The following is a 13502-nucleotide window of genomic DNA, read 5'->3' as shown; positions in this document are numbered from 1 at the left end:
TTTACAAATTTTTAAAATCTAATGTCATATTTTAAATTTTATAATCACTATATTTCCAAGTTCAACTTCAAAAAATTTATAAATATATGAATTGGATTATTTGTTAATTTTTAAGCCAAAAAAATAGGTTATTTATTATAATTTTTTTTAAAAAATTAAAAAATTAAAAAATTAATAATTCAATTCAAAATTAGAACCGATCAAAATTGGACCGAAACTGGCCAGTTTTTGAAAATTTTTTTGCCTAAATCGAATTGAATCGAACCAATTAAATAGTACAAATTCCGATTCCGATTTAAGGTAAAAACCGGACCGCGCCCACCCCTACGTACCGTTTTACCCAAAAACAGACTCTGTCTCAGTTTACTCCTTGAAACTAAAAGTTTCTTACTTAACCTCAGTATCTCTAAAAATTGTTGAAATTTTCTCAAATTTTCTCACTTTATCACTTCAATACATTTCTGTCCACAAGTGCTCACGTGACATGGGAATTTTAGTAATTTTAACTATTTAAAAACTATAAAATCCAAATTAAATATTGAAAAATACATGTCTTAATTTTTTGAGGGTTAACAGAGCCCCATTCTTCCCTATCTTCCCCTCCCGTCAGCTCACTAGCTCTCACCTCCATCCCCTTCTTCCCTTTTCAGTCACCCCATCCCAAAAGCACCCCGCCCCGCCACCCCACTCCCTTTCCCCATCATCGCTACCCCACTTACCACTTTCCACTTATCTTTCCTTTAATATCATTAAAAACAAACTCACTTGAATCTGGTGGATTGAGGCCATTAAACAAAATTACGGTCGAGGGTTGCGTCTAATGATGACGATGCAGTTGGCCTGAGTAGATTGCTTGGCGAGAGTTGATGAGGGTAGTGGTTTGGGTGGCTAGGTAAGTTGGGTGTGTTGAGTAATTCCATGGAGGGTGGGTCTGGGGTGGGCGTTGGGTCGAGGAGAGAAGAGAAAGGTATAAAGAAAATAGGAGAGAGATGAGAGAAGGGGGTGGGGTGCGATGGGGTTGGGTCGGGGTCGGGGTCGGGGTCGGGAGAGAAGAGAGAGGCAGAGGGAGTGAGTGAGAGGCAAATAAAGATGATAGAGGAGCTAAAATTACTAAATTGCCCATATGACATCAGAACATTTAATAGTTTTGTGGACAGGAATGGACGAAAATGATAAAGGAAGAAAATTTCAGTAATTTTTAGAGAGTATAGAAGGTAAGTGAAAAAATTTCAGTTCGAGAGGGTAAATTGAAATTGAGCTTCCGGTCCATGTGTAACACAATAATTAAGCCAATAAAAAATGGGTTACACTTGCACCAAAGGTTAAATTGAAATTCATAGAACCAATTTTACCTCTCTTCATAATCTTATTCCTACAGAAGATATTTTTATTTTAAATGTACATTACTTGCCTCTTTTTCGGAAGGAAACATTGATTAGACACGCAAAAACATAAAAAGAATATGCATGTCAAACTGTAATTGGCACTAAAGTAAAGGCTCATACTTCATGAAAGGGGAGGAGGCAAATATTTTTCCTTTCCAAATTCTACAGATTGCTTTCACTTGTGTTACCCAAGCAAACGACACGAGTAGCTCCTTGTGAGAAGGGAAGACGAGGAAAAAAATGAAGAGAAAAGGAAAAAACTGAGATACATTACTGAACTTAAAATCAGGGATCAGAATACATCCACAAAACATAGCGGCTCTTTATTCTTACCAAATGATACAGTACAACATTTCAAACCAAGCAATACGCACCAGCATTGCCCACAAACCCAGCAAATTCAAGTGATAACCACCAACCCAAAAACTTGCGTCAGGCTGAGAAAACTTAAGAGGCATCAAGAACGACGTTGTGGATCGCGTATCGTTCGAATATTAAACAATGGATTAATCTGATGCATTTGAGGGTTGGTATTTGAGGATTGGTATTGTAAGGATATATACAATAACTTTACAGGGCAAGGGCAGTGGGTGATACGCTTTAATTTCTTGTACGCGGTTTACAAGCAGGAGATTCTCTTTACTCTCAGAACCAAAAGGCAGGCATCAAGATATAAAATCCATATGCCTTCTTCTAATACACGTAAAAGGAATAAACCCTCACCCACTGTACAGTCGAACTCTCACAAGAATATACAACAATGACACCAAAACTTCACATCCCTACCCAAAATGTGGCTTCCTTACTATGAATACATCGGCGTGAACCTAGCCTCCATCTTTCACTCGGCCATTTCCCTTTGAAACTGATAAACGTGGCGGTTTCCAGGGGCGGCGGTGATGTCTGGGATGGTGGGCAGAGAATACTCGCATTGTGGTCCTTTTGTGTTCCGAAAGGACAGATCAAACACAAACCAAAAGGTGCGCCACACTACCCATCTCCTTCTGGGGGTTCACCAGAACAAGCATCCTGGTTGATCTGCTTTTCATTTGGGATGCAATCCGCAGGGACATATGCATATCCTTTGGGTAATAGCATATTTTTCATCGATGCTTGATCTGAAGTCATTACCAGTTCTTTCTCAAATGTCTCAGCATGCTGTGAGTTGAAGATTTACAGTTGGCATAAATCTCTCAACTATGGTTGTAATTACCATATATACAAGTATAATAAAGAAGACTAGTCAAGGATGCAATGTAAAATACCTTTCTAGATTTTGACCTCCATCCCCCGTCTTCCGAAATATTACAATTTGCAGCAGTAGGTCTACAAGGAATCTGTTTCTCAGAAAATTGTGCCCTCTCTGTGAACTTTGGAGTAAAATGATCTTGGGATGTGGAGCTGTCATCATCTGTCCTTTGATCATTGTCGATAGTTATCAGAACTCTGGTCCGTCGCTTTTCGGAAATTGTACTATCCACAGTCACATCATCTGATTTTTGAAATGCCTCACTGCATGATTTGTAACCATCTGTATGTCCTTTAAGAGATGTTGTAGCTGATTCAGAACTAACATCAGGTAGCAAGAAAGGACTATGAACCAGCACGGATCGAGCAACATGATCTCTCCTCACAGCAAGAAGATCATGTGAACAAATGAGAAGTTCCCGCTGCATTTAAAATTAAAACAAAAAACTTACTTAGCATGAATTCCTTCAACAGATAAGTACCATCACAGAATTACATGAAGATTATGCAACAGAAGACCATCGACATCCAAAACCACAGATTTTTTTTACTCTATATCCATCAGAGTAAGACATAAGGTAAAACGTAAACTTATAACCACATACACATCAGCAAAGAATCTGTTGGAGGAAAAGCATGACCACAGACAAAAGGGGAGACCGGGTAGATTATATGAAAATACAACTTGGTCCAACATGCATGTATCAATGAGAGGCAACATGAAGCCCTTTCAGCAAGAGGTGTTGAACCAATGCTATAAACAGTTCCGGTAGAAATTATGTGCACAAAAGGGAAACGCGCAAAAATCATGAACCGAGAGTGGAAAAGGTTGCAAACCCCATTCAGAACACCTGCTAAGCAGAATCACAAACCCCACCCCACATAGAAGAGAAGCAACACACTTCTATGAGACAACACCATTCCAATTGAGAAACACTCATACAACAATATCCTTTATAAAAAGTGAAGTAGGTCCTGAGTTCTTAGCCATGGGCCATAGATTTTAAAGATGCACCATATAACAAATTTATGAGGTAAGCAGGTCATCCTAGCCCATATGCAGCAAAGAGCTAGAAAGGCCAACAAAGCAGCAACCATGAAAATGCCTCACCTTTACTTTTTCTCGTTTGATGATTCTTTCGCAAAGAAGGCGTACCCTCTCTAGTTCAACCTGCACAGGACCATTCATGTAACAACTCAATCACGCAATTCAGTTCTATAAACAATCAAAATATCACGTGTCAAAGACACCATCATGGACAACAGAAAATAGATCACTCAGTACATGATATGAGAATAAGAAGAAAATTGTGTTGATGCCACTGAGGTAAAAATTGCGAACATTGACCACACGCCTAAAGACCATAATTATACATCAAAACTCCTTTCTATTTTAGAAGCATGAAATTGAAAACTCCACATTTTCAATACGTGAACCGTCTGCCTTACTAACAGTTCCAATTCCTAACTATTCATATCTTGAATCATCTTTAGCATTCAGGTATTTGCATCGAGTCAAGCCCCAAAGAAACTTCATATCAAAATCCAGATCAGTAACTTGGAGATCGAAGGGCACTGTAAACCTAATGGCAGGTAGTTGACTAATTAAAAGATACAAGTTCAATCTCTGATATAAGAATATACCAAGAGTAAACTAAAACCTAAGAACTTCTTGTGTCCCTGCTAAGTGAATGCGGAGATACTCCATGTGGATCTCCAAACCAGCTCATCATGAGAATAACTCAGGCCAAAAGGGTGCTGCATTTTTTTGAGTAGAAGGAAGTATTTTTGCTTAAGCATAATAGCAAGAAATAAAGACCTTGAACCCACGTTTTCACGTAAGTGCACACAAGCAAAGCTCAATCTATACACTGGTATATGCTTTGCGCTTCAATCTTCTGTTTGATATTTTCATGTAGTTGTGGACATAGAAAAGTATATGAGCAGCAGTAATTACTGTAAGAATAGCTCTTACCCTAATTTTCCTGAGGTTCTCCAAGTCCTCAGTTCCATGTTTTTGTGTTTCAGCCTGTATAAGTTCAACATCCAAAAAAATAAACATAACATATCATAAACCATCAAAAGGATGGAGACTTTTAAGTAAATAAAAATATAGACCTTCGCCCTCTGCTCAACGCTGTGCTTTTCACAGTACCCCTTGTGTTGAATCTTTCCGCCCAAAGTTTTCACATGCATGTAAAAACCAGAACTTCTAGCACATGAAGGGTGAAATGTTGCCTGACAGTTACCATAGTTGCACTGCAAAAAAAAAAAAAAAATTAATAATAATACAGATGCCTAACTGTCAGTGATCCTAATTGTAAGATAATAAAAAGGTGAATATAAAAAACCCTTGCCATCAAAGCATAAGATCACAACCTAAAAAGATGTTAAACTCTTACCTTTATGCAAACACCACATTTGCGTCGGCAGATATAACAAAAATCAATCCCCTTAGAAATCGTCTCCTGGCACCATAACAGATTAACATTAAGCGTTAGCTTGCTGGAATATTAAGTTCAATGCTCATGGCAAAGAAAAGATCTTCAGTGAAAACAAAAGTAATCTAAATTGTTCAAAATTGTGATTGCCACAGCATTTGATATACACATACCATTCCCTCAACGGGAGATACTTGTCCCCTTTTGAATGTTGATTCAAAGATCCACTACCAGATGAAACAGCAAATAACATCAATTTCTTCACTCAAAAAAACCTAATTGACATTGTTCATGTGCACAAGAAGAGAAAATTTTACCTCAGCACAGAAGGCATGCACCCACTGACCATCAGAAGATTTTCTAAAAGCCCCAGTTTTGCCACCACATAAACCACATTCTGCAGCAAAATGATCTTTCTCCCAAAAATTGACAGGAGCTCCAGAGCTTCTAGATGATGATAGTTCTTCACATAATTCACAGTACCACGGACCTGTAGATTCTCTAACACTACGATAGCAATCCAAGTGAATGGCAACCTGTAAAAAAAAAGGGCTTGGTTATAAGTTATAACCCAAGCAAAGTAGCAAGTTTCATGAAATTAAACCCAAAAGAAAGAGAAGATAACCTTGCAACTGGAACAGACTAAGATCGGGTTTAACAATGTCTCAGAACGTCTGCAGATGTCACAAGATCTAGGATGTTCTTTAGAAAAATCTGCAACAGAATGAACAAAACCAGTGTGTTTTTCCACAGAAATCCTAGGGACAGCCACCCTCGGAAATGTCTCTTTCGCCCGATGCATCAGCTGTGAGGAAAAGCCAGACCTCCCACTAGAAGTATTCAACTTCATCACATTCTGCAGAGAAAAAAATGACCACATAAATAAATGACACAATAAAGGGCCAAAGTCTTAATGACAAAATTAAAAAATCATTAACCTCCTGATGGGAAGATTCATCAAGGACATCTTTCCTAAATGATGAAATCCTAGAAGAGGCTGCAGCAGCAGCAGTTGCAGCTGCAAGCACAGCCTGTGCTTCTTTATGCCGTCTCTCCTTCCTACCCTGCTTCTTTGCCTCTCTAAGCTCACAAAGATACTGATTAACAAGCACAGCATCCCATTTTTGCTTCCGTACAGCATCAAGTTCCCATGGAAGAGTCTTAACAACATTATACATTAAAATATCTGCAAGAGAATGCATATACAATAGATGTTAATAAGTTATATCAATATCAAACATCAATATACAAACTTTTGAAGGCCCCTACCAGAGGCAGGGAACACTGAAAATAAAGTAACAGAGGATAGAAGAGCAACACATATACCAGTAAAATGCTTTCTCGCAACTACATTGCTCAGCAACCTATTCTGGTAATAAATGAGTTCTCCTTCCACTTCATCTTCTGGAGACGGTTCTTGAGCTCCCATTTTTCGAGCCTTAACCAACTCTTCTAAAGTTACCTCATCAGATTTACAAATATTATCACAGCATTTTGGATGCTTATATTGGTGATTACAGCAAACACTGGCATGGGAAGATGCCTCCAGACGAGAAATTTCTCCCTCGCTTGAACCTGCCAAATAAATTACCTGTCAAAACTCACCCATTGCAACAACAGGGAAACAAATCAAAAAAAATCATTACCATCATTACCACATATTGGATTTGCTCCATTCTGCATCTCAAACAATTTCTTTTCAATATACGGATGGACATAACAACTAGGAACTTCTGGCTCAGATTTACTGCAAACGTGCATTTGCAAGATTCAGAGGAGTTCTCATGAAATCACAAAACAAAAACAAAAACAAAAAGAGGATTTGACAATTTCCCCAAAAAAAAAAAAAAAAACTTACTTGACTTCAGGATCAACTGGTTTTGCAACTGAAAACAACTGATCTTCATTTACGATCACTGAGGTACTCTGCAAAGGAATAGTAGCCAGCTGTTCTTGACCCTTTTGCACAACGCTGCAATTTAAGGGTTTAGCTGAATTACCTGTCCATCAAACCATTTTTGCATGTCACAAGAGACGCCAAGAACTACTTCAATGATGCAAAGGTATCTATGTATGCAACAGTGCAACACAGAATGAACCCAGATACAACAAAAAATTTCTAGAAAAGCAGAGCAAATAGAACATAGAACAAAAATTAATGGAAGAAAAACAACTAGCAATAGCAACACAATTCATATCCAATTTCCTGTACAGGAATGCAACTGGTATTTCCTGTACTCAAATCCCAAATAATTCAGCAGTGGAATAACTCTCTTTAGCTATAAGCTGCAACTACAACGATTGTAGGCCTCACCACTTCCCGAGTCCTATTCAAATTCACTCCAAGACTCCACCTATTTACTGAACCTATAAATTTTAAGTTGGAGGTCACTATTATGAAAGAGATTCGCTATATGAACCTAACCTGGAACCTCCACAGAACCAGGAATTTAAAGTCTGACCTAGTCAATCAACATGCATATGGACAACAAAAATCTTCAATCTTTCATTTACTTGATAAGATAATATGAAGGCATCTAACCAGCAGAAACAGAGAAGAGTACCTTCTGATTTAGGTGTAAGTGTCGGCAAAGAATGCTGAAACCCAACAGCCTCCGTCAAATTCTGCAAAAACATGAAAATTATTAGAAACAAAGGTCTGAATAACTGAGGCATAACACAGGAGAGAGGAATGAAAGGGCAGAGGAGGGGGGTAGGGAGGGTGGGTGGAGAGAAAGCAAGAAAGAGAGGGCAAGCAGTGTTCATTCAGAGCCACACTCAAGTGTAATCCTTATTACTGCAGCAGGACTATCATAACATTTATAACGTTCAATCCCCATGTAACCTTAAGCATGCTCACACAACAAACATCCCCAGACCATTTCGAAAATAAACTGCACCATGTGTTATAACGGAGAAAGCCCTTCCTCATGGAAGCCTTGAAGGCTGGGCCATTTCCTAACTTATTACAAAATTCTTGAACATTGTAGATGACAAACTAAAACCAAACTGAAGTTGGTGAAACACTTAACCACATCACACCCAATATTTACATATAATGCCCTTCCATCATCCGACCGAACAAGGAATCGGATTACACTAGTAGTCACAAGCAATAGTCAGAAGGCTTGCATAACCAACTTCTCTCAAATAATTAATTACCTTCTCAACGGGATCAGGGATGGAGACTTTACTTGAATTTTCTTGTTCATCAGTAATCATTTGATCTACCTTAATCTTGTTCAACGTGCCATTGTCACAAAAGATCCCCTCAGATGAGCTTATTACTTTGTTGTCCTTCAAAATCCTAAAACTACTTTTGGTTCTTCTCCGTGGGGGTACTGACTTAACAGCTACATCTGTCATATCAGACTCTGATAAAGATGCAGCATCAGAACCATCAGAACCCCCAAATTCAGCCATGGATGAAATTGCTGATCTTAATTTCATTTTCCCATTTTTCTGCCTTAAGTCCAAGTTAGAATGGTCTTTAAGCCATTTAACTATTCTGCATTGCACATCAGGGAACATGCTATCATCCTGCAGGAAAAGGCCACAAAAGAAAATTTTGAGGAAAAAAACATATATCTGCTTAAACTATTTTGGAAACCAATTAAGAAAATAAAAAATTAAATATCTAGTTTGCATTACAGCAAGTGATGCAGCTAAAGAATCAGATGAAAGGCCAATGTCTGATGCCACATCCTTCACATTAACTTTTCCACAATCAATCAGCTGCAGGAGAAAAAATGTAAGAATTAAAACAAGCTGGTGAATTCCAAATGTGTTGAGAAGGGAGTGAACCTCAAGTATACATTACCTTCTTTAAAATCAGAGAAAAATTATGGGAGCTGGATGCATTAACATCCTCACTGCTCCTCTCAAATGACCCTGCATCAATAATTGGCTGTGCATCACTACAATCCGACTGAAGTCTAGCATTTAATCTTGAACTAGGAAACGCTATCTCCTGTGATTCACAATCACCCGATTTCTCAGAAATACTATCTGGAGCCCCAGTAGCGACTGCAATTTTATCACCATTTCTACGGCCAACCCTTAACTTGTTTAATTTGCTCTCTGACAATGCCACAGGTAAATGGTTGGAGACATTTGCATTCCCGTCAGTAGAGACAGGGGGATCTACTAATTGAATGTTTCTGTTATCAGGTACTTCTGAGTGCTTTGGACAGAAGGCCCTCAATTCAACCTACATGTTTATCAAAAGTTAGATCTTCAGTCAGAAAGCCTGATCACAGTCATAAGCTGTCACTTAAGACAAAAAAAACATGGCAATACTAGACACCAGTCACAACAACAATTATAAGATTACGATTCTCAAACACATGCATAGAACTCTTACATTATCACACCCATATTTTCCCCAAATTTCCATTCTTTGTTTTGCCTCCCTCGCACATAATGGATGGAATGAAGTTCTGCAGGTTCCTGATCAACAAGCCAAAAAAAAAACATTATCAGAGCGAAAGTAATCCAAAAGTCAATTCAACAATATTTTAATAGTTGAACAGCTAACTGTTTAAAAATAAATGTACAATTTTTTAAGAACTAAACCTTGATCCACCACAATACAAGAAAATATTAAGATTTTTAAGCCCGCAAATGATCACTAACCCAAAACCAGAGACAGGACATCTAGCTCGCATAAAAGTAGCATGGCAAAGACCACCCGTGTAAGTATCATGCCAAAAAAGTGCATCAATCGAAAGAAACAAAATGTTCCTCAGACACTTCCAGAAAATGAAATTGCCAATTGAAGTTAAGTTCAGTCAAGAGAGAGTTTTACCCAGCAAGTGGGGCGAGGAGAGAGACTACATCTTATAAACAATATGACTCTCCTATGAAGTAACAAAGAAATATTATTGCTAACATTTTCCTTAACACAGATCCAAAAAGGAAAGGGAGCAAAAAATTACTTTGCAACGAAACTTAGAGCAGGCTCACTTATTCAATTCTTTCACTGAACGGAAACTTGTTATTCGAGGACAAGAAAATAGTAATAATATTTTGGTAGAACTGCACATCATAAATACAAAGTACATCTAAAATCCATACTAATATATAAACGCAAATTTTAGCAATTGGTGCAACATCCTATATTTTCATGATGTTTATTTTTTGCAGAATATTTTAAATAAAACTAACTATAATTCAAATATATTATAAAGTAACAAAAGATAAAATCATTTCCCACTTTACACGCAAAGTTACGAAATCAGTTTGAACATAGATTACTAGCTCCCCACTTCCTGTGGGTTTATCGTATGTGGGGGGCAAACCTTACAGCAGAAAGTACATGTGGGGTGTTAACAGAACAATGCAACACCATATTTGTATCTTCTAAATTTCAGGTCAACTCTCAAGTAAGTCTAATAGATGGAGAACTAAGCACATATACCAATAACGGGAGCATTCCATTGGCATGCCAGCCAAAACAGATATGATAATTGTATAAGACAGTAAAGCAACAAAGAATACCATGACTGCATCGAACACATGCGCCCCACTTCACCTTGCATACATTACATATTAACTTTCTGCGGGTTTCATTCACTCCTCCAACATTTAGTATGGGCTCCATCTTCACTAAGTCCTCTATATAAACTTCAGGCATCCACTGACAACAAAACAAGTGAGCAAACTCCACAGATCCACCATTTTCAATACTCTTAAGAACCGGCTTTAAAGCCCCACCCTGCTTTGGACAAAGCGCACAAGGCTTTACTGAATTACTAGTATCAGTCTTCTGCTTACACCATGAGCATACCCATGATGCATCTACATCCTCTACCACTCCATAGCACTTCCGATGAACTCCAACCTTACAAGAACGACAAACAATCAATCGGTTTGATTCTTTACCTGCATCGCCCATGCAGCAGAAATGGCATAAAGATGAATTCCCATCACAAGGGGAACCAATTAAGACTTTCTCCAACCCTGCATCAACACCCAGAACCTTCCGTTTCTTTGAAGGGCGCTCCGATGTTAAAGCAATCTTATTCCTATATCCTAAAAGCCATTCAAGACCATAAGGAGAATCTGAAACAGAACAACCCTTATCCCCCTCAGGCAACCCAGAAGCACCCACACTATCAATTTCCATGGAATGCTCATCCTTCACCCTCTTGACCTCATCTTCAACAACTCCATTTTCATTTCCACCATTCTCATTCACGTTTCTAACTGCAACAGAAATGGCATTCCCATCATTTGCACTTTCAGCCTTGACGACAACCTCATTAGCATTCCCAACATTTGCATTGTCCTCCTTGACAACAGCATCATTAGCATTCCCACCATTTATACTCTCATCCTTGACAACAACACTATTTGAATTACCGGCATTTGCATTCTCCTCACTTACAAAAACCCCATTTGCTTTGACGTTTTCATTTGCATTCACCCTCGGACCATTTCCCAAAACCGGAATCAAAAAACACTTGCGAGCAGCTAAATTACTAAGCTCAGACACCTGACACAAGGTGTCAATATCAGGCAATTTCAAGGGTCTAAAGTAGTCCTCAGTCTCCGCCCATATGTTGGAACCCCGCGACCTCTCGCTCTGCCGAGAACTCTTCTTTTCAGCACTGGCATGCGACTTCTTGTGCCGTTTCCGATTATCAGACTGCCTCGACAAGAAGCTAGCCAAGCTCCTAGGCAAGGTGGTGGGCACACTCGAAGCTGAACCATCCTCGGTAACATCATACGGAGAGCGCTCACACAAAGCCTTCTTGGCCTGCGAGTAAAAATCAATTCTCAAAGAGCTAGACTTCTCGGGAATTTCCGGTTGGGTCGCCGGAATTTTAGGCGTAACCCTAGAAATTGGGCATGGCCTCTCCTCCGTGCCGCAACCTCCGTCCGCACCCCTACCCATCATCTTCTTCTCCTCGTGACATCGGCCTCCGGTCATCACCGACAACCCCGCAACCCACAACCAACCATATATCCCATCACCGAAATCCTAGCCCTAACCCTAACCCTAAAATTATAAATAAAATTATAAATTTCAATCCTAATCGACCCCTGGTGGACGAAGCCCTGACATGCAGCTAACAGAAAACCGAAACCCTAATTCGAAAACTCGTATTAGAGTGAGCGACGAAGAGAGAGAGAGAGCGCGGGTGGGTAAGGTAAGTCGCGGCTGGGCTAGGGCTAGGGTTTACGGTTATATTCTGGTTTGTATTCTTTTGGATCCGTTTTTTTGAGTGGGTTTCCTTCTATTTTTGTTTTTTTTCTTCGCAAATGGGAGAGAGAGACAGCGAGAGAGAGAGAGATTCGCGTTTTTTGCAGGCAGTGAGTGAGGACGGTACGTTTTAGGAGATATTTTTTATACGTGGGGGCTTTCTAGCATAGAGTGACGCAACACATTTGAACTCGTGCAGCGCCAAAGCTTTACGCGTGGCATTCATTTATAGGATCGACTGATGGGAATCGTTCACCGAGTCAATTGTCTAATTTGGCAATTGCTTTTCACTTCCTTTTTTCTCAGTGCTTAAGCACTTTCTGTACTTGTGATTATTCAACTTTATGATATTAAAATTAATTAATTGGAAATTTCGTTCAAATAATGCAATATTTTATTTACACAATTTCATTCACTTATCTCTTTTGTCAAGAAAATGGTAATGGTTTGGAGCATACGAGACTCACAAATATTAAAAATTACGTTTATATACTGATATGGTATTGTCTCCACTTAGAGAAGAATGACCTAATGATTTATCCGAAAATATAGGAGATATTAAAATTAAAAATAATTTTGACTATCATTCTTTTTCAATAAAATTTAAATAGTCATTAATACAACCATTAAACGAAAAACATACAACAAGCTTTAATATAAACTAATCTAAAACGTTTTAAAGCCTTTACTATATAAGAACTCGAAAATTAAGTTATGATGAAAGGCAAATGTGAACAAATACAATATCTCTAATTAATCTAAAACGTTTTCAAATCCTTACTATATAAGAATTTGAAAATGAACATCAAGTTTTGATAAAAGACAAATGCAAACAAACGCAATATCTCAACTCTTCAACACGTTCTAAAACAAATAAAAGATAATAACAAAAGTAATAATTGCACACATAATATGAACTTAATTAAAATTACAAAATTACGTGTCAAAATTTGATTGTTAGTGAGTTGAATTTGTTTGAGCGCATGTATAATGTGGATTAACTAAATAACGCTACAATAGACTTTATCGATCACGATGTAATTATTAGTATCGATGAGTTTTAGTCCAAGTCACATGAATAAAAGAGATGAAAATCTTTAAATTTATATTTTTATTATTTAATTAATAATTTTAATTCTTAATATTTGAATTAACTAAAATTATTTTTTAATATTTTGAATGTTTCACAATTCTCTATATTTGGCTTTATATATATAGATT

The 13502-nt window shown here is 38.0% G+C and overlaps 1 protein-coding gene across 2 annotated transcripts; it reads right to left on the bottom strand.

Annotated features, from left to right (window-relative positions):
* Positions 1639-12662, bottom strand: LOC18790221. Of its 2 annotated transcripts, none has more exons than XM_020553588.1 (19): positions 10574-12662; positions 9438-9523; positions 8895-9284; positions 8726-8809; positions 8237-8614; positions 7639-7699; positions 6933-7074; positions 6721-6821; positions 6401-6649; positions 6013-6260; positions 5700-5930; positions 5392-5610; positions 5248-5301; positions 5036-5101; positions 4752-4892; positions 4609-4662; positions 3745-3804; positions 2651-3055; positions 1639-2543 (listed from the first exon to the last, which is right to left on the bottom strand). In XM_020553588.1, the coding sequence occupies exons 1-19, from the start codon at positions 12006-12008 to the stop codon at positions 2376-2378; spliced, it is 4572 nt and encodes a 1523-aa protein (XP_020409177.1). In that variant the 5' UTR covers positions 12009-12662; the 3' UTR covers positions 1639-2375. The 2 variants fall into 2 exon arrangements, with proteins under 2 accessions (XP_020409177.1, XP_020409210.1); XM_020553621.1 differs by having other exon boundaries at positions 6730-6821; positions 10574-12661.

This window comes from Prunus persica, chromosome G1 (assembly GCF_000346465.2).
Source record: "Prunus persica cultivar Lovell chromosome G1, Prunus_persica_NCBIv2, whole genome shotgun sequence".
Taxonomy (NCBI): domain Eukaryota; kingdom Viridiplantae; phylum Streptophyta; class Magnoliopsida; order Rosales; family Rosaceae; genus Prunus; species Prunus persica.
The sequence above is the reverse complement of the archived record's forward strand: the minus strand, read 5'-3'. Positions and strand labels throughout refer to the sequence as shown.